This window comes from Pleurodeles waltl, chromosome 6 (assembly GCF_031143425.1).
Source record: "Pleurodeles waltl isolate 20211129_DDA chromosome 6, aPleWal1.hap1.20221129, whole genome shotgun sequence".
NCBI classification, from domain to species: Eukaryota; Metazoa; Chordata; class Amphibia; order Caudata; family Salamandridae; genus Pleurodeles; species Pleurodeles waltl.
In genome coordinates, this window is record NC_090445.1 from 110,647,145 (window position 1) to 110,669,656 (window position 22,512).

Consider the following 22,512-nt stretch of genomic DNA (forward strand, 5'->3'; position numbering starts at 1 on the left):
GTTGATTAACCATGCATCAGGCAACATGATCCATGGGAGGCCTAGATGGGAACAATGGGAACAACGGGTGGGCCCACTTGAGGAGGCGGACTGGAGAGACGCCTTAATGGTTCTAGATTAAGAGTGATAGTTATATTTCTTGCATGGGGCCTACCTCTTGCCCGACAGATTACACAGATGTGGGGTTCGTACTGATTCGAACTGTGCAAGATGTCTAACGACTGCTGCAGACTTCTACCATGTGGTAGGGACAGGTCCACGTATTGTTTTCTACTGGACCAAGATTGTACAAGAACATATAAATACAGTGGGGTGGGAGGTGCCATTGTCCCCAAAGTTGATACTCCTGAGGGTGTGGGAAGGGGTGGAAGGAACAAGATTAGAACACATGTCCGTTGGGACGGCCTTGATAGTGGCAAAAAAGGACACAGCAGCCATATGGAACTCTTCTACTACACAATCCCACTCACACTGGAGGCGTGGGGTGAACTGTGGTGCCTCGCAGGAAAGCCTGGTCTATAAAGCTCAAGGATGCCCAAACAACATGCTAAGATATGGGGGAAGTGGCTGGGACAGCTCCTATAATCCAATGCGGGGGCTAAAAGAGGCTATTGGAAATGTGTACTAACGCCTGCAACCTTCACATAATTAACAATGCCAATGCATCTAACCAGGGTGTGGTTTTCAATGAAAGGTCTAGCATATATTTTCCTTTGTGTTTGTTAACTCAAACTTAAAAGCAATAAAAATTGTTTATCAAAAAAACTAATTGGGATCACAAATATTACTCCATGTAAATAAAAGGCTGTGGCGTTTACATCGCCTGTCCACATAACCAGGACATCATCTATGTATCACTTCCATGTTTTTTTATTCTGTCTGAAAGGATAAGAAGAATCACGTATATAATTTTTCTCAAAATTGTGGACATATAGTTATGCTACTCTGGGATCAAATATGTTACCCATGGAGGTCCTGTGAGTTTGTAAATACAGTGTCCCTTCAAACTCAAAGAAATTCTTGGTGTCTGCCAATCAGGCAAATTCCGAAACGGAAAAAGTTTGGAGTAAATCCAATTGGTATTTTCTAATATGTCTTGTCTAAATTCCAGAGTTTCCTCCTGGATCACATTCCATTCCACTCAATAATTCAGGAGATTCTTATATCTTTCAGGTATGTGGAGGTTTGTTGTACTAGAGGCCTCAAGGAAGTCACAAACCCCTGATAAAGGTTCAAGTTAAAACCGAATGCCTGATCCAATAAGGCTGCCCCAGAGGTAGTAGTTTGTTTTTGTGTATCCCAGGGGTGGTGCAAAAATATAAGATAATAAGATCCATATTTTGCAGAAAGATGGCTTCCTGTTTAGATATCCATCCCTCGCACTCTGCCTCTTCCACTACCATGTTAATCTCTCTAGCAAGGAGGAGTGTAGGGTAGATTCTAAGATCTTACAGTTCTGTCTGTCTCCTAGGAAAGGTATGCATGTCTTTCTGTAGTCTACTACTGATTGAATTACGATCACTCCTCACTCATGGTAGGTTTGATAATGATGTCTGAGACGTCTCTTAGTTCTGTCAGAGCCTGCTTGCCTTTCTTAGACAGGCTGCGGAAGACCTTTATATTGGTTTGATCAATGGCCTTTTTTTCCTTGAATACTGCTCGTTTGAAAGCTAATATTTCCACTGCCCTGTTAAGGTAAATAGAACAGGAAAATTTACAGAAAGTGTTGTAGAAAATGGAATTAACACCTTGTCCAACTGCATATATACTTAAAGTAACATTATTTCTTGTGCAATAGACATTGTGCAAAGTGACATGTCATTTTTACAACACGGTCAGAGCCAGCTACGGTCCCCTATGCAGTTGGGTTGAACAGTACAAACACTGAAATCAGATCATGTCCCTGGCAACAGGTTAGCACAAGTGACAAATATATTTTCAACATTTAATGTGATGGAGCAGCAACAAATAATGGATAAGAAGGAGGTGACTTATTTTATGCTAAACATCCAGAAATTAGAAAAGTTGCCTGTTACTGTGGCTGAAATACCATCGGCTGAATGGTTAATACACAGGGTTATTAATCTTCCTATTTCAACACTTCAATTCACATCCTACTTGAAACACATTCCAGTAGGCCGATATGAGAAGCTAGGAGACAGTTACATCCGCAAAGTGTGGGAGTTTCCCTTTTTGCACAAATGTTTCAATGGCATGAAAGAGGTCTTTCTTAGCGGCAGTGAATGCCAGACTTCTGTGAGCCATTCGATGGTTTGTAAGCAGCTAACCTTGCACGGAGTGTGTAATGTTCGGCAGAAAATTTAGCTTACTATCGGAAGGGAGTTCCAGTCCCCTTGATTAGACCTGCGTTGCAGGTGCTCTCTAATGGAAGCTATGTGCTTCTTAACAGTGAGAGCTGTTGTTTTGGTATCCCAATTTGTTACCTGTTGCGGGAATGTTCTTTTTCCTCCTACACAATGGACTAAAGTACCAGATATTTGGCCTCACAGTGCTACTTCAAATGTGAATTTTAAAGGGCTGAGCAGTCTAAAGGTTTTACTGTTTCAGAAAAATGTGGCATTTACATCTGCGCTTCAAGTTGGGAGGTCATCTGCAGAAAAACAGTCTCTTTTCAATACAAACTTTTAGACACTTTTGTGAACTTGTGGGATGAATTTTGTAAGTGTTCAGTGCTACTGGGATTGTACATATCTTTAAGGCTGTTGGTTCTGGTTTCGTTCACACCTTCTCCTCTATATTTGGCTTAATACCTTCAGCCATACACTCGATATTTGAGTATTTTTGGGGGGATTTCCACTTACTTTGGCTATAATAGGTGGCATTTTGCTGTTGCTTTTTTTTCTTTGCAATGGCTGTCCCATCACAACAAGGAGGGCTGAAAGCGCTTCCACCAGCACAACTGAGTCTTGAATACATGATGCAGTATTTCGGAGCACCACTCCTAGAAGAACTGGAGTGCAACTGGTCTCTGTCATTCAGACCGGTTTTGAATTGGGTGCAGCCCATGTTTCGTTGCCTTTGTTGCCGTTTCCAATGTACACTAAATGTTTGTCTTTCTACATGGCGCTTACTTTTACTGGACGCTAATCTGTCGATTTTCTCGCTGAGGTCTCATTATCAGACATGCGCATTCAGGGTGTGTTTGCTATGGGAAGCGGTCTATGAGTTGCTCTTCGTGGAGCATGCTGCTCTTAACTCAACATCGGGCAAAACACAGAATGCTGTTGCCTCAGCTGGAGCTCAGGCTTTGGAATATTAGTGCTCCTTGATTTTCCTTGGCAACTATTTGGTTACTTTAGCACCTGCAGAAGTGGGACATTTCCTTGCTTCAATTGTCCCTGGGGTAGTTGGAGATTTAAAAAAATGACATGGACTTTTAAATTTGGGTTTATTTGCGCCACTGCTAACATTTTAAATTGACCCCATTCCAACATTTTACATGCTCATGTCTGTTGTAACTTGTCATTATTGGCATTTATGTATATATGTTTTTTATGAACGAGTTACTTACCTTCGGTAACTACTTTTCTGGTGGATACATTAGCTACCTGTGGATTCCTCACCTAATGAATACTCCCATTGCGCCAGCATTCGATGGAAATCTTCCTAGCTTCTGCACGTCGACGAGGATGTCACAGTTGCCCACGCGACGCCATCTGACGTCATACAGGCAATAAGAGGTCCTCGCCGACGTGCCGACGTCAGTACCAACATTTTTTACGTGCCTGAGAATAATAGGCCATTGAGAAGAAAGCACAATAGTAATATTTAATGATATTCCAAACAAACATCATTCTGAGAATTCAACCTACCAATTTTATTTTTATTTTTTTAAACAAGTAAATAAATATATGAACTATATATATATACATATAAACATATATACATAATATATACAAATCCTCAAAACCAAGAGGAGCACACTCAAGAATTACTTGGTTAGACCAAACAGGCAACGGGGAGGCGGGTGGGACCGTGAGGAATCCACAGGTAGCTAATGTATCCACCAGAAAAGTTGTTACCGAAGGTAAGTAACTCGTTCTTCTGATGGATACAACTACCTGTGGATTCCTCACCTAATGAATAGAGTCCCAAAGCAGTACTGCACTCGGTGGTGGGTGCCTGAATGGTTAAACCAAGAAATTCTGCAGCACTGAACGTGCAAAATGGCCATCCCTTCTGACCTCAGAATCCAAGCAGTAATGCTTCGCAAAAGTATGAAGGGATGACCAAGTTGCGGCCTTGCAGATGTCGACCACAGGAACACCGCTAGCCAAGGCCGAAGAGGCCGACTTAGCTCTGGTGGAATGAGCTCTTATACCAACAGGGGGATCCTTCTTTGCTAAAGAGTAACACATTTTAATGCAAAGAACAACCCACCTGGAGAGTGTTCTCTTGTGGACTGCCTTTCCTCTCCTCTTTCCCACGTATCCGATGAAAAGCTGATCCTCCAGCCTGAAGTCCTTTGTCCTGTCTATATAAAAGCTTAGCATCCTCTTTGGGTCCAAGCGGTGTAGTCTCTCTTCTTCCTTTGACGGATGAGGCGGAGGATAAAACGTGGATAGAGCAATTGTCTGGGCCAAATGGAAGGGTGAAACAACCTTCGGAAGGAAAGCAGCCTTGGTCCTCAACACCACCTTATCCCCATAAAAAGATGTATAAGGGGGTTTTACCGATAGAGCCTGAAACTCACTCACTCTCCTTGCAGAGGTAATTGCAACCAGGAAAACCGTTTTAAGAACCAATAATCTTATGGGGCAAGAATGCATAGGCTCAAAAGGGGACCCCATAAGGAAAGTTAGAACCAAGGTCAAATCCCATTGAGGCATAACGAAAGGAGTTGGAGGGAATTTATTCATAAGGCCCTTTAAGAATATAAGTACTATTGGGGATTTAAATAAAGAAGGCTGGTCTGGAAGACAAAGAAAGGCTGACAAGGCAGACAAGTAACCCTTAACAGTAGCCACTGCACAACCCCTCTGTGCTAAAGACAAAGCAAAAGATGAAACATCTGACAAATGAGCATGTAAGGGATCAATCTGCCTCTCTCCACACCAAACCACAAATTTAGACCACCTATTAGCGTAGATAGATTTAGTGGAGTGTCGCCTGGCCGATAAGATAACATCCACTACCTCAGGCGGGAGAGAAAAGGAACTCAGGTTGCCCCGTTCAATCTCCAGGCATGAAGGTGCAGGCTCTGGAGGTTGGGGTGTAAAACCTGCCCCTGCGACTGCGAGAGGAGGTCTGCCCTGAGAGGGAGACGGAGCCGAGGGCACAGTGAGAGTTGGAGAATGTCGGAGTACCACACCCTCCTTGGCCAATCCGGAGCTATTAAGATGACTTGGGCCCGGTCTTGGCGAATTTTCCTCAACACTCGAGGAATCAAGGGTATGGGGGGAGAACGCGTAAAGCAGCTGGTCGCACCAGGTCATCTGAAACGCGCCACCAAAGCTCCTTGCACCGGATACTGGAGGCTGCAGAATAACAGGCAGTGCGAGTTCTCCCGGGTGGCAAACAGATCTATCCGAGGAAACCCCCACATCTGGAAGATTATCCGGACTTGATCTGGATGGAGACGCCACTCGTGATCAGCCGAGAAATGGCGACTGAGACTGTCCGCACGTACGTTCAAGACTCCGGCCAGATGATTTGCTACCAAGCAAATCTGATGGTCCTTTGCCCAGGACCATAGCCGAAGAGCTTCTCTGCAGAGAAGGTACAACCCTACCCCTCCCTGCTTGTTTATATACCACATCGCAGTAGTGTTGTCTGTCAGGACCTGAACCGACTGACCGCGAAGGGATGGGAGGAAGGCCTTGAGAGCCAGACGTACAGCCCGCAACTCCAACAGATTTATATGAAACATCCGTTTCACTTGAGACCAAAGCCCCTTGATCTCCAGGTCCCCCAGATGAGCTCCCCACCCTAGAGTGGAAGCATCCATTATTACTGTGGCCTTCCTCGGGAAAGATTGTCGTCCGCAAGCCACCATTTCAAATCCATGGCAACATCTCTGGAGATTCTCACTGAGCCTTCGAGATCCCCTTTGTGTTGAGACCACTGCCTTCGGAGGCACCACTGAAGAGCCCTCATGTGCCAGCGAGCATGCGTGACCAACCGTATGCACGAAGCAAACAGACCGAGCAGATGTAGGACCTTGAGGACTGGAATGACCGCTCCATTTTGAAACATTGGAACCAACGCCTGAATGTCCTGAACCCTCTGAGGCGGAGGAAAGGCTCGATTCAATGTTGTATCCAGTGCTGCCCCTATGAACAGGAGGCGCTGAGAGGGCTCTAGGTGAGATTTGGGCACTTCAACGAAAAGCCCAGGTCGAACAACAACTGGGTTGTGGACTGTAGGTGATGCAACACGAGCTCTGGAGACCTGGCTTTGATCAACCAGTCGTCTAGATAAGGAAATACTGCTATCCCCTTCCGTCTGAGCTCTGCCGCAACCACCAACATCACCTTCATGAAGACTCGAGGTGCTGAAGTAAGACCAAACGAGAGAACCGCAAACTGATAGTGCTGCGACCCCACCACAAACCGGAGATACTTCCTGTGCGACTTGAGTATCGGGATATGAAAGTAAGCATCCTGCAAATCGACAGACACCATCCAATCGCCATTGTTCAGCGCCTAAAGCACCTGAGCTAGGGTCAGCATCTTGAACTTTTCCTGTTTCGGGAACCAATTCAAGATCCTTGGGTCCAGGATTGGTCTCAACCGACCATCCTTCTTGGGAATCAGGAAGTACCTCGAATAACAACCTTGACCCCTTTCCTGCTCTGGAACCAATTCCACCGCGCCCTTTGAAAGGAGGACTTGAACCTCCTGTTCTAACAACAAGAGGTGCTCTTCTGAACAGTACGATGGGTGGGGCGGGATGGGGGGCGGAAACTCCCGAAAGGGAAGGTTGTAGCCTTTCTTCACAATGCTGGTAACCCAGGAGTCTGAAGTTATGACCTCCCACTTGTGGAGAAAATTCAGTAACCTCCCCCCTACAGGAGTGGAGTGAGTGGGAATTGGTGGAAGCCTAAGGCTGCTTCCCCTGCTGCACCCCTCCAGAGGAAGAGGAAGAGGCAGAGTGCTGCTGAGAGGCTCCCCTGGTACGGACCCTACCCCTCCCTCTAAAAGATCTCTAGGAGAGAGCAGAGGTAGGCTGCTGGAATTTCCCTCGAAAGGAGGAGGAGGAACCACGACGAAATCCTCGAAACCTCCTTAAAAATCTGGAGGAGGCAGAAGAAGTGGCTTGCAAGCCCAGCGACTTGGCCGTGGCCCTGCTCTCCTTGAACCTCTCTAAGGCCGAATCCGCCTTGGCACCAAAGAGCTTGTCCCCATCAAAAGGAAGGTCCAGTAGGGTCGACTGCACATCCGAGGAAAATCCTGAGTTACGAAGCCAAGCCTGCCTCCTCGTAACTACAGCAGTGCCCATTGCCCTAGCAACCGAGTCAGTTGTATTCAACCCAGATTGGATAACCCGAGTTGCAGCTGCCGGAGCCTCCGATACCAGACTTAATAGCCCCTGAGGGACCTCCGTATGCGTTGATGCAATTTCGGCCATCAGAGCATAAATGTACCTTCCTAAAATACATGTAGCATTGGTGGACTTCAATGCCATGCTACATGAAGAGAATACTTTTTTGGATGCCATGTCCATCTTCTTGGAGTCTCTATCCGAGGGCACAGATGGAAAAGAGCCAGGAGCAGACCTTGCCGAGCAGGAAGCCTGGACCACCAAGCTTTCAGGTGTTGGATGTCTGGTAAGGAAACCAGGGTCAGCCGGTGCAGCCCGATACCTCCTAGCCACAGATCTATTGACAGCTGAAGAAGACACTGGCTTCATCCAGACTTCCAAAACAGGGTCCAGCAGCGCCTCATTGAACGGCAAAAGTGGTTCTGCCGATGTAGAGGCCGGGTGCAACACCTCTGTCAACAAATTCTGCTTGGCTTCAGTCACCGGCAAAGGAAGATCCAAGAAGCTAGCTGCCTTCCTGATAACAGAATGAAAAGTGGCCGCCTCTTCTGTATACTCCCCAGGAGATGACAAGTCCCATTCGGGGGGAAGTATCTAGGCCACTAGCAGTGTCCAGCCCATGGAGACCCTCACAAGAGTCCTCAATCTCTCCTTCCTCCAGGTTTGGTCTCTGGTACTCCTGCTCTTCAAGGAGGTGGAGAGCAAGCCTCCTCGAGTGCAGCCTCTCCTCTATCCTCGTCGTCGACATGGCGTCAGCGGACGTCAAAGAACGACGCCGATCCTCTGATCCGTCCGACACCGGGTCTACAGGCGCCATAGGTTCCTTCGGCACCGAACGAGGAGTCGGATGGAGAGAAGACTGCTTCGGAGTCGTAGGAGGTCTAGACGGCGCAACTGGTTGAAACATCAAAGCCGCCGGAGCCGAAGCTGTCGGAGCCGAAGTCTCAGGAGCCACCGGAGCCGATACCGACTCCGAGCCCACGTTCCCCAGGGGGAGAAAGGGCATAAAGGGTGCCGGAGCACCCATGTTGAAGGCCAAAGGGCCCGAAGGACCAGCCGGTCCACCACCTGGAGCCATCTGCTGGAAGATGGAAAACATTGCATTTAAAAATGCGGTACTATCAGCTCCAGGGGCCGGGAAAGGCGGGTACTGGGGTGCCTGGTTCGAAGGCGACACCAACGCCGGTCTCGACGTCTGCAACGACGGAGAAAACATTTGAGGCTGCGGAATCTCAAACACTGAAGGTGGTGGGCCCGATGACCCGGGCGAAGTCGGTGAGGCTGGAGAAGGCAACAGCGTCGACGGCTGAGGAGTGACAGTGGGACTGACCTCCCAAGTCTTCCGACGTCGAGTTGATGGTGACCTCGACCGAGACCTCTCTTTACTCGACCGGCGCCGTGATTCTCGACGACGCCGGGAGTCCCGATGACGCCGATGAGACTTCGGTGACGAGGATTTTCGATGATGTCTCTTTTCCTTTATTTTTGACTTTGCCAGAAAAAGCTTGGCCTCTCGCTCTTTCAGGGCCTTAGGATTCATATGTTGACAAGAATCACACTTGTCAACATCATGATCGGAACTAAGACACCACAAACAGTCAGAATGTGGGTCCGTTACCAACATTTTGCCCCCACACTCACGGCAGGGCTTGAATCCTGACTTTCTTTGCGACATTGTAATCTCAAAGAAAAAATAGATCCAAAAAACACACTGTAACTGTCGAACAGCAACAGTAGCTCCCTCGAAGATAACCGTTTCGAATGGCACGGAAAAAAGGGACAGCGTCGCATGGGCAACTGTGACGTCCTCGTCGACGTGCAGAAGCTAGGAAGAAGATTTCCGTTGAATGCTGGCGCAATGGGAGTATTCATTAGGTGAGGAATCCACAGGTAGTTGTATCCATCAGAAAGAACAGCTTTTTAATTGCTTTTATATTTTTAGTGTTAGGCTTGTTCACCACATTTGAAACAGCAAGGCGAGGGTGTTTTGTAGCCATTTTAGTAATGCTTACTGTCATGTTATTTTAGCAATTAGGCCTGCCACTTGTGCCCTTTAGCCCAGTTACATTTTATTCTACTTAATTTTTATTATTTCAGAATTAGCCACATTCATGGTGCGGTTTTATTTTCTTTATCTAGTTGTTCTTTCGTCTAGGAAAGCATTGCGTTTCTTAGCAAGACATTCTTTTCAGTTTGTGCTCTCCTCAAGGCTGCAGCGAGATGGGGTTGCCGGAAAAGGGGTATGCTGCGTCTCCAACATTCACAGATATACACATCCTTACATGGGGACATTTTGTCAGAACATCAGCTGTTTTATTATAAAAACACTTCCCTGTCCCATGCACGGTAAGGGAGATTACATCCAGAAGACCACGACCGGATGCTGATTGAAACTGCTTGCTGAGACTACCAGTTCCCTCACCTACATGGGTAATGGCGTCTCTGTAGACAAAAGGCTTCCTTGCTCAAGTATGGGGGATGTCTTCCCATGGGGATTCTGAAAGGCAGATTAGGGCTTATCATCATGTGCTCTAACATAGCTTAGGTAGGAAACGTACATATTACATGCATAGTGACAGTATGGTGGGACTTTTTCTATGCTTCACTTTTCTCGTCACCATTTTGCTTCTAGCATATTTTATCATTCTAATTATTGCAATTCTTGTCATATTATCTAAGTCCCAGCTGATTCAATAAACCTTATTGAACCATTTTCTGTCTCTGTTTGTCTGTGCCTGTGTGAGACTAAGGTAACAGAGGGAAAAGGATGAGATCTGATCCACCACGATTTCCCTGAAAGTCATTTTTGTCATGTGACCAGTTGCTACAATTCATCCCTCCTCTTGGGCGGAGATGAGGCACTGCTAGTCGGCCGGAAAGAGATTACGCCGACAGTTGTCACATGGTGTGGGATCGGACTCAATTCCCCACAAATCAGGTGATCCTGCCGCCCGAATCTAGCAGCCCCATTAGGATGAGAGCCCACACAACAATATGTAGAGGTAGACTGTTCCAGCTTTTGGCTGCAAAATAGGACAAAGTGGGATCTCCAGTTTTGCTTCTGCGGATGTGGGGGATTTGTGCAAGTGAGGGAGAAGTGGGGCATAGAAGTCAGGCGAGTAGGTAGATTTGAAGTCGGCTGTTGAGGTAAGCTAGTCCTGCGTTGGGGAGAGCTTTGTAGGCATGGATAAGAAGCTTGAATTTGCAATGTTTGTTGAAGAGAAGTCAGTGCAGTTCTGCGAGGTAGGGCACAATGTGTGCCCTTCTAGGGATGTTAAAGATGAGTCTGGCATCAGGGTTCTGGTGGTTTGGAGTCTTTATTTGAGTTGGCTGGAGATGCCGATGTATAGTGTGTTGCCGTAGTCGAGTCTCCTGGTGATGAGGGCCTGGGTGACCATGGGTCTAGAGTTCGTGGGCACCATTTTAAGATACTGTAAAGCAATCTGAGGATGTAGCAGCAGGATGGGGTCACAGTGTTGACTTTGTTCATCAAAAGTGTGTCAAACATGATGCAGTTTTTTGGCGAGGTCTGTGGGGGTGGTCGTTGGACAAAGGTCAGATGGCCACCAGGAAGAGTCCCGGGGGAGCTCTCCTTTTCAGAGATTACGATGTCCTTTTTATCTGTTTGAGTTTGAGGCAGCTCTTTCACATCCAGTCTTCTACATCAGATATGCAGGTGGTTAAGTTGTTCCTGGTGGTGGTGGTGGTGGTGTTCGTGATGAAGGGAGAATGAGCTGAGTCATTGGCATAGGAGAGGATGCTGTGGGTTCTTATGATGCAGGCATGTAAACGTTGAACAGGGTCGGACTGAGGGAGGAGCCCTGGAATGTGCTGCTTGAGTATGGCGGTGAAAGTAGAGAATAAGTCTGACCCCATTGTGTCCTACTGGAAAGGAAGATGGCAATCAAACAGGAAAAGTCTTTGGACCCCTAATTCCTGGGGCCTGGCGATAAGGGTGGCGCAGGAAATGGTATCGAACACTGCCGAGAGAGCAGGGAAGAAGCAGCGATCTTTCCTCTGCCCATGACTGAGATGTTGTCTGTTATTGTCAGGAGGGTGGTCTCAGTGCTACGATTGCTGCAGAATCCTGACTGGGTGGAGTCCAGGGGGTGGTGCAGTTAAAGATGGGCTGCTTGTTGATCTTTCTCCAGGATTTTGGCTGGGAAGGGTAGGAACAAGATGGGCCTGTAGTTGCTGAGATCCTTAGGATTATCCAAGGGTTTCATCAGCAGAGCATGGACCTCCACATTTTTTCAGTTGTCCAGGAAGTATCTGCTGAAGATGGACAAGTTGTTGATAAGGTTGGCACTGATCACTGTGCTACCCAGGTTGTACATGTGGTAAGGGCAAGGGTCTGAGGAAGCGGGGTGCGCTGATGAGAACGTGTACAATGGAGTGGTCTGTCCATGTGAATGGGGAGATGTGGCTGAAGGTGATCTTGTTGCTAGATCTGAAGATTGGGTCCGGCACTGTGAGGCCTTGTACAAGCTGCGTGAGGATAATATTGTTGAGGCTTTCTAGGAGTCTGGTGGCGCTGCAGTCCATGGACTCATCAACATGAATGTTGACGTCACCAAGTAGGAGAAGGTTATTTGATCTGATGGCAATGGGGAAGACGTTGGTGAGGAAGTTGCTGAAGGTGGTGTGGGCTCCTAGCTGTTAGTGAGTATAATCTGCAGTTGAAAGCACAGGTGTTCCATGAGCGCAATTGGTTCATCCAAAGAGGTAATGCAGGTGACTATGTCCTTGTGGATGATAGTGCAGCCTCTTCCTGGCTTGTGGGGCCTGTTGAGGTGGATGATCTTGAATCCAGAGGATGGCCATGGAGATGGCAGGGGTGGAAGGCTGGCTGAGCCAGTCTCGCTGAGGAAGAGGATGTCTGCGAACTGAGTTTCGATGAGGTCCCAGACCTTGGTGGTATGCTAGTAAAGGAATTTGGTATTGAGGAGCATGCAGGCAATACGGGTGAGGTGTTTGAGAAATGTGGTGGTGGGGGGTGCTGCAGGAGAAGTGACAGTGAGCGCATGAGAAAAGAAGTACCATGCGATATGGTGCAGCACAGGGGGAGCATTGGTTCAGTATCGTGCGCTACAAGATCGGCCCAATTACAGACCCAAAAACTGGGCAGAGGATATTTTCCATTAGAAGAGATGTGTGAGTTATTGGCTTCATTTAGACCTCCTATCAGGTTGGCAGAGTCTGTTTAGAAGATCTTCAGTTTACCAAAATATTTCATGGTGCATCTGATATTGCAGTAGCTTAGCCACAACTGGGCTGCTGCTCGGACTATTCAAAAACTTTGAAATGAACAGCTGAAAACTACTGTCAGTAATAAATACTAGTTTTAAGAACCCATAAATGAAGAATCCCCAATAGCAAAAATTACAACGTGAATTAGATGATCTCCTATTATAAACGAAAACGTCCAATGCATTTCTTCAACAGAAAACCTAAATAAAAATTCATCTTAATCAAAATCTGTTATATCCTTCAGACCCAACATTAACTTTGACCCCATCACCAATATTAACATGTACCATAACCATTATAAATGTTTCAACAAGCTATATACATGAAAATAATTTAATAAAAAAATGGCATTATTTAAATTTGTTTCAAATTTAGAGTGCTTCATTTAAATTTATTCATTATAACCTAATCTTTCTAACACGCGATAAGCAAAATGCTAATTATGCAGGATATGCTCTGTGCTGTAAAAAAGCAGAAACAGTTGTACAAGTTAATTTTCATCTTCCGCTCCTTCCAGGAACTCTGAGTTGAAATGCCATTCCTCAACACACAACAAGGAAACCACATCAGGTGAACCCTTGCGTTTAAAAGAGCTGGGATTTATGTATAGAGAAGGGAGACCACTAGAGTAGATTATTCTATCACACCGAGACCTGTCAGTCATAAAGGGAAATATTACTAGGAATATAGATTAGTTCCAGGAAAGATTTAATTTTTGCCCCCATGCTGTATGCAGCAGTAAGACAGCAGCAAACGTATAAAAACAAGAAGTTGATATTTGATTTGCGGTGCAGAATCCATGCATACACAGGCTTTTGTAGGCAATAGAGCATGAAGGGTCGTCATTCACTGAGCAAGCGTTAACATGTGAAAGTCAAAGCAGAGCCACAAGAGAGGGATCACGTACGTTACTGATCTGGTCCTGGGTCTTCTTGATTCTCTGTAGCTCTGGAGTGTCAGCCACCACACTAAATCCTTTTCCCTTGCTCTTCTCAAAGTCCTCCTTATAACGCACCTGTGAGGATAAAAAGGTAAGAATGGGCACTTCAGATCTCAAATGTCAATACATGGCATGTCATAATATGCACATCTTGCCAATTCCCACCACGCTCTGCAAGCTGCACGAACAGCTTCAACATCATCCCCCAGGAGTGGAGATCTCTAACATATACTAGCTTTTAGTGTGGCAGGGTGTTTCAATGTGTGCATATATCGCCATTTAGCGTTGGGCTCGGAGTGTTACAAGTTCTTTTTCTTTGAAAAAGTCTATTTTTCGAGTCCCATGATTGAGTGACTCCTCTCGGTGATAGTGCACATGGGCATCGACTCCTTTATTAGATTGTTTTTTCGCAGGAGGGTGAAGTAAGGAGTGAAAGATTGTGTATGTACCACTATAGATGTATAAAAAGTAAATACGATGTCAATGCAAATGTAAATACATATGCACAAATAAGTACTACAGTGACTACAGGCTCCTGGGGGAGGAGGGAGGGCGCATATGAATCTGCAGACCTACATGCCACGAACAGATGTACACTGGGTGAGTGACTTTTTCCGTTCAATGGAATGTGTAGCTGCAGATACATATGCTGTGCATAGACTAAAAAGCAGTTCTCCTCCCAAGTAAGCAGTGGTTAGCCCTTAGGAGTTGAATTAGTCTGAAATAGTGTTTTCAGCACTTCTTGTTCAATATTGGCTTGCTGTCTACATAACACATCCACACAGTAATGCTTCATGAATGTATGTGGTGTGGTGTGGTGTGGACCACGTGGCTGCTTTGCCTATATCTGTCATTGGTATATTTCCTAAGAATGCCATGGAGGGACCCTTTTTCCTAGTGGAATGTGCTTTTGAAGTTAATACCTGTCTTTTTGCTCTAAGGTAGCATGTTTAAATACATTTTACAATCCATCTAGCTAATCCTTGTTTTGAAATGGGATTACCTTTATGAGGTTGTTGGAAAGCAACAAAAAGTTGTTTAGTTTTCCTAAAAATCCTTTGTTCTGTCTACATAATACATTAAAGCTCTTTTAAGATCAGGAGTGTTTAGACCTCTTTCAACAGTAGAGTCTGGATGTGGAAAGAAGACTGGCAATTCCACTGACTGATTAATGTGAAAAGGTGAAACCACTTTAGGCAAAAATGCTGGATTTGTCCTAAGTACTACTTTGTGTTTGTGTATTTGGAAGAAAGGTTCTTCTAGAGTAAATGCCTGAATGTCACTTACTCTTCTCAAGGAAGTAATTGCTACCAAGAAAGCAACCTTCCATGTTAGAAATTGAATAGCGCAAGAGTGCATGGGTTCGAATGGGGGACCCATAAGTCTTGTGAGTACAATATTAAGATTCCATGATGGAGCTAGAGGAGTTCTGGGTGGAGTAACTTGTTTAAGTCCTTCCATAAATGCTTTTATGAAAGGAACTCTAAACAGAGGTATGTTGTAGGTTTTGTAGGTAGGCTGATATGGCCGTTAGATTAATCTTAATAGAGGAAAAGGCAAGATTTGCTTTTTGTAAAGAAAGCAAATAACACAATATCTTGTACTGATGCTTTAAGTGGATTTATATTTTTAGGATGACAGTAGTATACAAACCGTTTCCATCTATTTGCATAGCACTGTCTGGTTGTTGGTTTACATGCTTGTTTTAGAATGTTCATATATTCTAATGGAAGCTGTAGGTATCCAAATACTATGATGTCAGGAGCCAGATTGCCAAATTGAACACACTGGGATTGGGATACCTGATTTGACCTTTGTTCTGAGTTAACAGGTCTGGTCTGTTTGGAATTTTGTGATGTGGTACTATTGACAGATCTAGGAGTGTCGTGTACCAGTGTTGGTTTGCCCACGTAGGAGCTATGAGTATCATGGTGATCCACGACCAGTTGATCCATAGAGCGTTTCCTTTGGACTGAGGGTATGGGTTTCTGGACGCGAAGTTCTCTGAGCCTGGAGACAGGCCGGTAGGGCTGGGGCCCAGTCAGTTGTCTCAGTCGTCTCTGCGGGGCATTCAGGTCAGCAGTCCTTGTTTCAAGTTGCAGGAATCTGGGTTCAGGGTCGCCACTAAACACTCAATTTAGGGGTGTGTGAAGCACCTCCACCCAGTGCAGGCTTTGTTTCTGGCCCCAGAGAGCACAAAGGCTCTCACCCCAGGGGGTCAGAAACTTGTCTCAGTGGCAGGCTGGTCAGTCCTGCACTGAAGGATTGGGTAAAATACAGGGGGCATCGCTAAGATGCCCTCTGTGTGCATTTTGTAATAAATCCAGCACTGGCATTAGTGTGGGTTTATTATTCTGAGAAGTTTGATACCGAACTTCCCAGTGTTCAGTGTAGCCATTATGGAACTGTGGAGTTCATTTTGACAAACTCCCAGACCATATACTTAATATGGCCACACTGTACTTACAATGTCTAAGAATAGACAAACACTGTAGGGGCAATTTTGCTCATGCAGCTATGCCCTCACCTGTGGTATAGTGCACCCTGCCTTAGGGCTTTAAGGCCTGCTAGAGGGGTGACTTACCTATGCCACAGGCAGTATTGTTTGTGCATGGCATCCTGAGGGGGATGCTATGTCGACTTTACCTTTTTTTTCTACTCACCCACACATACACTCTGCACTGGCTGTGTGCATGTGTTAGGGGAGGGGTCCCTTAGGGCGGCACAACATGTTGCAGCCCTTAGGGAGCTTCCCTGGTAACAGGGCCCTTGGTACCACTGGTACCTTTACAAGGGACTTATCTGTGTGCCAGTAGTGTGCCAATTGTGAAAACAATGGTACATTTTTAGTGAAAGAACACTGGTGCTGGGGCCAGGTTAGCAGAGTCCCAGGACACTCAAGTCAAGTCAGCACCAGGCAAAACGTGTGTGGGGGGGGGTAATTGCATCAGGGAGCCATTTTCCTGCAGTATCATGTAATAAACTGCTGTAATGAATCGGTTCTGAAGAACAAGGAATGGTTTCTTACCTGTAACTCCAGTTCTCTCGTAGGGGTATTTCCATGATAGTCATAAGCACTGAATAGTTCTGCGCGCCTGCGGGGACCCCGGAGCACTGATGTGAAGTATATTCTTAAGTGCCAACACCAGCCGTTTGAAGAAAAGGTCCGTCAAAAAACACTTAAGAATAACATTGTGCAGCCTATGTGAACAGCTACATAGGCCAAATTGTTGAAAAGAAAATCAATAGTAGTGTAAATTCATGTTCAAACACCTATTTATTCTAGAAATGTAATAACAAATACATTCTCATACTTTATTTACACCTCTGATGAGAATAAAAACAATGCAGGGCAGTGTAGCCCATAGGCTGCCATTATACAGAATGTAAATAGAGCTGTGCCTTTAAGAAAGCAAAGTCTTCCTGTATCCCATCATGCACAGCAACAGGCAGTTGCCTCAGTTCTTTTTGAAGGCTTTTAACCTGGAACAAGCTTTGTTGGAGTACCAACCTCAACCATATTTATGGCAACTTTTTCTATGTGAACTCCACCGGGGAGGAGGGAGGGTTGCTTATGACTATCATGGAAATACCCCTACGAGAGAACTGGAGTTACAGGGAAGAAACCATTCCTTCTCTCGTAGGGGATTTCCATGTATAGTCATAAGCACTGAATAGAGTAGCAAGCCCATCCCCATAACCGCGGTGGAGCAGACAGAAAAAATAGTGCCAAAACACTAAAGTTATGCAAATAAGTTCTTAAGCAAGGCCTGTCCAACCTGTGCATCCGCCCTAGCGTCTGTATCAAGGCAGTAATGCTGAGTAAAGGTATGGACAGACTTCCAAGTGGCAGCCTTGCATATTTCTGCCAAAGGTATATTTCTCATTAAGGCTGTAGTAGCTGCCTTCCCTCTAGTAGAGTGGGCTTTCGGCCTACCACCAAGGGACTTGTTCGCGAACTGATAACATAACATTATACATGAAACAATCCACCTGGATAGTGATTGCTTAGACGTGCCCAACCCTGTTCTAAGTGGGCCATAGTTAACAAAAAGCTGTTGTGATTTACGTAAGCATTTTGTCCTGTCCAAGTAAAATTTCAAAACCCTCTTTACATCCAGAGAGTGCAGCGTTGTCTCAGCAGGAGTAGCTGGATTTTGAAAGAAAGTTGGAAGTGAAATGGTTTGATTTACATGATAATCGGAGACGACTTTCGGTAAAAATTTTGGATGAGTTCTCATTACCACTTTCGCAGAATGAAAAACCGTGTAGGGTTCCTGAGAGCAAAGGGCTTGGATTTCACTGACCCTACGCGCTGAAGTGATTGCCATCAGAAAAGCAGTTTTCCATGTGAGATGTTGAAGCGATGCCTTATGTATTGGCTCGAATGGAGGTAGCATCAGGCGCGATAGGACAACATTCAATTCCCATGGAGGAGACGGCCTTCTAATGGGGGGAAAAACCTTTTTTAAACCCTCCAGGAAGTCTTTAATAATTGGGATTCGAAAAAAGGAAGGTTGTGATGGGCTCTTCCTGTATGCTGTTAGAGCCGCCAAATGTACCTTTATTGATGATAATTGTAAGCCCGATTTTGCCAATGTTAGGAGGTATGGCAGAATAGACTCTTCTCCACAGGATATCGGGTCAATGTTGTTGTCTAAACACCACACACAAAATCTCTTCCACTTGCTTGCATAAGTGGATCGTGTGGAAGGGCGCTTAGCTTCTCTCAGGATTTCCATACAGTCCTGAGGTAAGTTCAAGTGTCCATATTGCACTAGCTCAGGAGCCATGCTGCCAAACTCAGTGATGAGAGGTTGGGATGAGATATCTGCCCTCCGAACTTCGTGAGCAGGTCCGGACGATAAGGGAGCCTGATGTGTGGTTTGAGTGACCGGTGAAGAAGGTCTGGGAACCACCATTGTCGTGGCCATTCCGGAGCAATCAGGATCATTTTGGACTGAGCATTGGATAACTTCTGGAGGACCGCCGGAATCAGGGGAAGCGGTGGAAAGGCGTAAAGAAATGCTCCTGACCAGCTTATCCACAGGGCTTTTCCCAGTGTCCCTGGATGGTAATATCTGGAGGCGAAGTTTTGGCATTTTTTGTTTTCTGGGGTTGCGAACAGGTCTATAGAGGGGGAACCCCATAGTGCGAAAATGGAATGAACGACGTCGTCGTGTAGAACCCACTCGTGGTTCTCGTCCATTACTCGGCTGAGAGCATCCGCTTGCACATTCTGGATGCCCAGCAGGTGAGTTGCTACTAGCGACATGTTCCTGGCTAGAAGCCAATGCCAGATTGTCTGAGCCTCCCTGGATAAAATCCTGGACCTGGTGCCTCCTTGCTTGTTTACATAGTACATGGTGGCCACGTTGTCCGTCTGAAGAAGGAGAGTTTCCGCTCTCAGAGAGGGAAGGAAAGCTTTGAGCGCAAGGTGGACCGCTCGAAGTTCCAGCAGGTTGATGTGATAGAGACTCTCTTTCTGTGACCACTTGCCTTGGACTCGAAGATGTCCCATGTGCGCTCCCCATCCGAGCAGTGACGCATCTGTTACGATGGTTTGAGCTGGAGGTTGTCGTTGGAACGGAATCCCCACTAAGAGATTGTCGGGTAGACACCACCACTTGAGGGACTGTAAGGCGTGGGGAGAAAGGAGGACTTTGTTCTCCCATTCGTTCGTTAGTTGACTCCATTGATCCTCCAGGTTTTCCTGTAATGGTCTCATATGGAGGCGAGCATTGGGAACGAGATGGATACAAGACGCCATCGAGCCCAGTAGGGAAGCTATTACTCTTGCAGTGGTCTGTGGAGCCTTTTGCAGTTGTTTGCACTTTTGGAGAATCGATAATCGTCGTTCCTCCGAAGGAAACACCTTTCCTAGATTTGTATCTATAATGGCTCCTAAGTAATGCAACCTCTGAACCGGTGTTGCTGTGGATTTCAGGAGATTTACTTGTAGACCGAGTTTCTGTAACAGCTGTAGAGTCCATTTGAAATGTTGTTGCGTCTCTAGATAACTGGAGGCCTTTATGAGCCAATCGTCTAGATAGGGGTAGACAAAAATTCGATGCTTCCTCAAATGGGCGGCTACCACCGCCATGCATTTGGAAAAGGTCCTCGGCGCTGATTTTAGGCCGAAGGGCAGAACCGCAAATTGGTAATGATGTTTTCCGACGGTGAACCTTAAGAATTTTTTATGTTTCTTGGCCACCGGAATATGAAAATAAGCGTCGCAAAGGTCTACCGCACAGTGCCAGTCGCCCTGACGAAGATGTGGGTAAATTTGGTGCAAGGATAGCATCCTGAATTTCTCTTTGCGAATCCACTGGTTTGCTGTCCTTAGGTCTAAAATGGGACGAAACTCTTGCTTGTCTTTTTTTGGCACAAGGAAATACCTCGAATAAATCCCCTTCCCTTGCTGGCTGATCGGGACGGGTTCTATGGCTCTTTTTTGCAATAGGATGGTGACTTCTAACTGAAGAGCTTCGAGGTGTCGGTTGGTTGTTTTGGGTGGAACAGATGGTGGAGGACTGGTGAATCTGAGAACGTAACCATGTCTCACAATATTCAAAACCCAGGCGTCTGATGTGATGCGTAGCCACTCGTCCAGATGATTTGAGATACTTCCCCCTACCGGAGTGGGTAACGGAGGAGGGGGAAGCGAAGATTCAGGGCTTAGACGTGGGCACCTGTCGAGGTGTCTGGGTCTGAGGTGTTGAACGACCCCTTGTCGACCTTCTGGAGAAGCCCCTCTGATGCTGCTGCTGTTGCTGAGGGCGTGAAGACGTCCAATGTGGAGTCTGATACCTGTGGGTGAACAGTCTTCTTTGATATGGGCGGAATCCTTTTCGCGGTTCTTTAGGTCGCTCCATGCCTACCGCTTTCAGGGTATCCAGCTCCGACTTCATTCTGGCCATCTCGTCATCGGCATGAGAGCCGAACAAAGTGGAGCCTGAGAAAGGCAGGTTCTGTATCCTCTGCTGTGCTTCGGGTTTAAGCGATGTAAGCCGCAGCCATGCATGTCTCCTGAGCGCTATACCATGAGCATAGTTATGTGCGGATAGTGTTGAAGAATCCGCCGCAGCACTTATAATCTGGTTAGAAACCATAGCTCCCTCGTTCACGACCTCCAGGAAATCTTCCCTTTTGTCCCTAGGGAGATGCTCCGCGAACTGCAGTATAGAGTCCCAGAGGGATCGATCATATCTCCCTAATAAAGCAGTGGCACTGGCTGCTTTCATGGTGATGGATGCCGTCGAGCATACTTTTCTTCCTGCAGCATCGATCTTTCTGCTCTCTTTGTCTGGAGGAGCAGAGGAAGACGGTGACGTCGAATGCGATTTCTTCGCTGCCACTATAACTACCGAGTCTGGTACTGGGTCCGACCTCAAGAATAGAGGATCTTGCTCTGGTGGACGGTACTTTTTAATGAGTCTGGAAGGAGCAGACTTTGTTGTAGCCGGCGTGAGAAAAATGTCCATTGCTGGCTCAATAAGACCCGGAACCAGTGGAAGTAAAGGTCGTGAAGATGTCTTTTGATGCAAGGTCTCAAAGATCACTGATGTCGATGGGGCCGGAGCTGCTAGCGGGATATTCAGCTTGGTTGCCCCTCTCACTAAGACCTCCTGAAATGTGTTGACATCATCTATGGGGGACACTCTTGGGGACGGTGAGTCCGATAAGGTTGGAGAGTAGTCCCGTGTGGACGATGAAGAATGTCCATGATGTGATTCCTGACGACGGTGCCTAGAGGTAGATGTACGCCTCGAGGAATAACCAGAACGCCCTGCAGATCGCGTTGGAGTCCTCGGAACAGGCTCTGGAGGAGGCACCGGAAGAGGAGCCGTAGGTGTTACCGGCATCTGTGGTAACGGCGACTGCCTTTGCGAGAGCTGTGGCGATGCTGGAAGTAGGATAAGCGAGGCCGAGGATTCCGAGGTTGTATAAACCCTTCTAGGCCTCTTAGATGGTCTTCTCGACGTTGAAGCACTCCTCGACGTCGAACTGCGGTGACGGCGAGTGCCTCTAGACGTCGACTCGTCTCGCCACTGAGAACCTCTCGACGACGAACCTCGACGTCGGTGCAGTGACGGTGAACGCCTCCGACGGCGAACACTCTCTCTCGACGGCGATCTCCCTCGCCGTGTCGACGGCGAGCCCGACTCGGATCTCCTTGGCGTGGACTGTGTTCGCCGTGTCGACGGCGACCCAGATCCTCTCGACGTCGGGTGTCTTCGCCGCCTCGACGGCGAAATAGCTGTCGACGGCGAACGATGTCTTTTCCTCGCCGGCGAAGCACTCCTCGACGGCGAACATGTTGGCGCCGTTCCATGCTTCGACGTCGACGCTCTCGACGTCGTCGGAGATCTATGTCGTTTTTCAGCAGGTCTGGAAGGAGTCATGGAGGAAACAGGTTGAGCCCTGGTAGAAGTCTGACCTTCTCCTCGCTCTGTAGTGGAATGGCCACTTTTTCTCCTGTCCTCTCTCGCCTGAAGTCGGATCTTCTCTCTATCACGAAGGGTTTTTCTAGAGAAGGTTTTACAAATGTCACACGACTCCGGTTTGTGGCTGGATGGAAGACAAATTATACAGACCTTATGTGGATCTGTTTTAGCCTTCTTTCTGCCACAAGAAGGACATTTATCAAAAAGTGAAGGCATTTCTAACTAGAAAAACCTCAAAATTCTGTCAGAATGTAACAGAAATCAGTAGAAAATGATCACTCAAAGGCAAAAACGTCGAGTGAAAATGAAATTCAGAAGATATTTCAATGAATTTCTGTCACAAAAAGCTTTGTGAGGTAGAGCTCAATGCTT

The 22,512-nt window shown here is 46.6% G+C and overlaps 1 protein-coding gene across 1 annotated transcript in view; it reads right to left on the reverse strand.

Annotated features, from left to right (window-relative positions):
• The window catches only part of LASP1 (LIM and SH3 protein 1), a 478,327-nt gene that overhangs the window by 223,149 nt on the left and 232,666 nt on the right, over window positions 1-22,512 (reverse strand). The window contains exon 4 of the mRNA XM_069237475.1: window positions 13,661-13,768. Within this exon, the coding sequence (XP_069093576.1) occupies window positions 13,661-13,768 (108 nt within the window). The remainder of the gene's footprint in view (window positions 1-13,660; window positions 13,769-22,512) is intronic.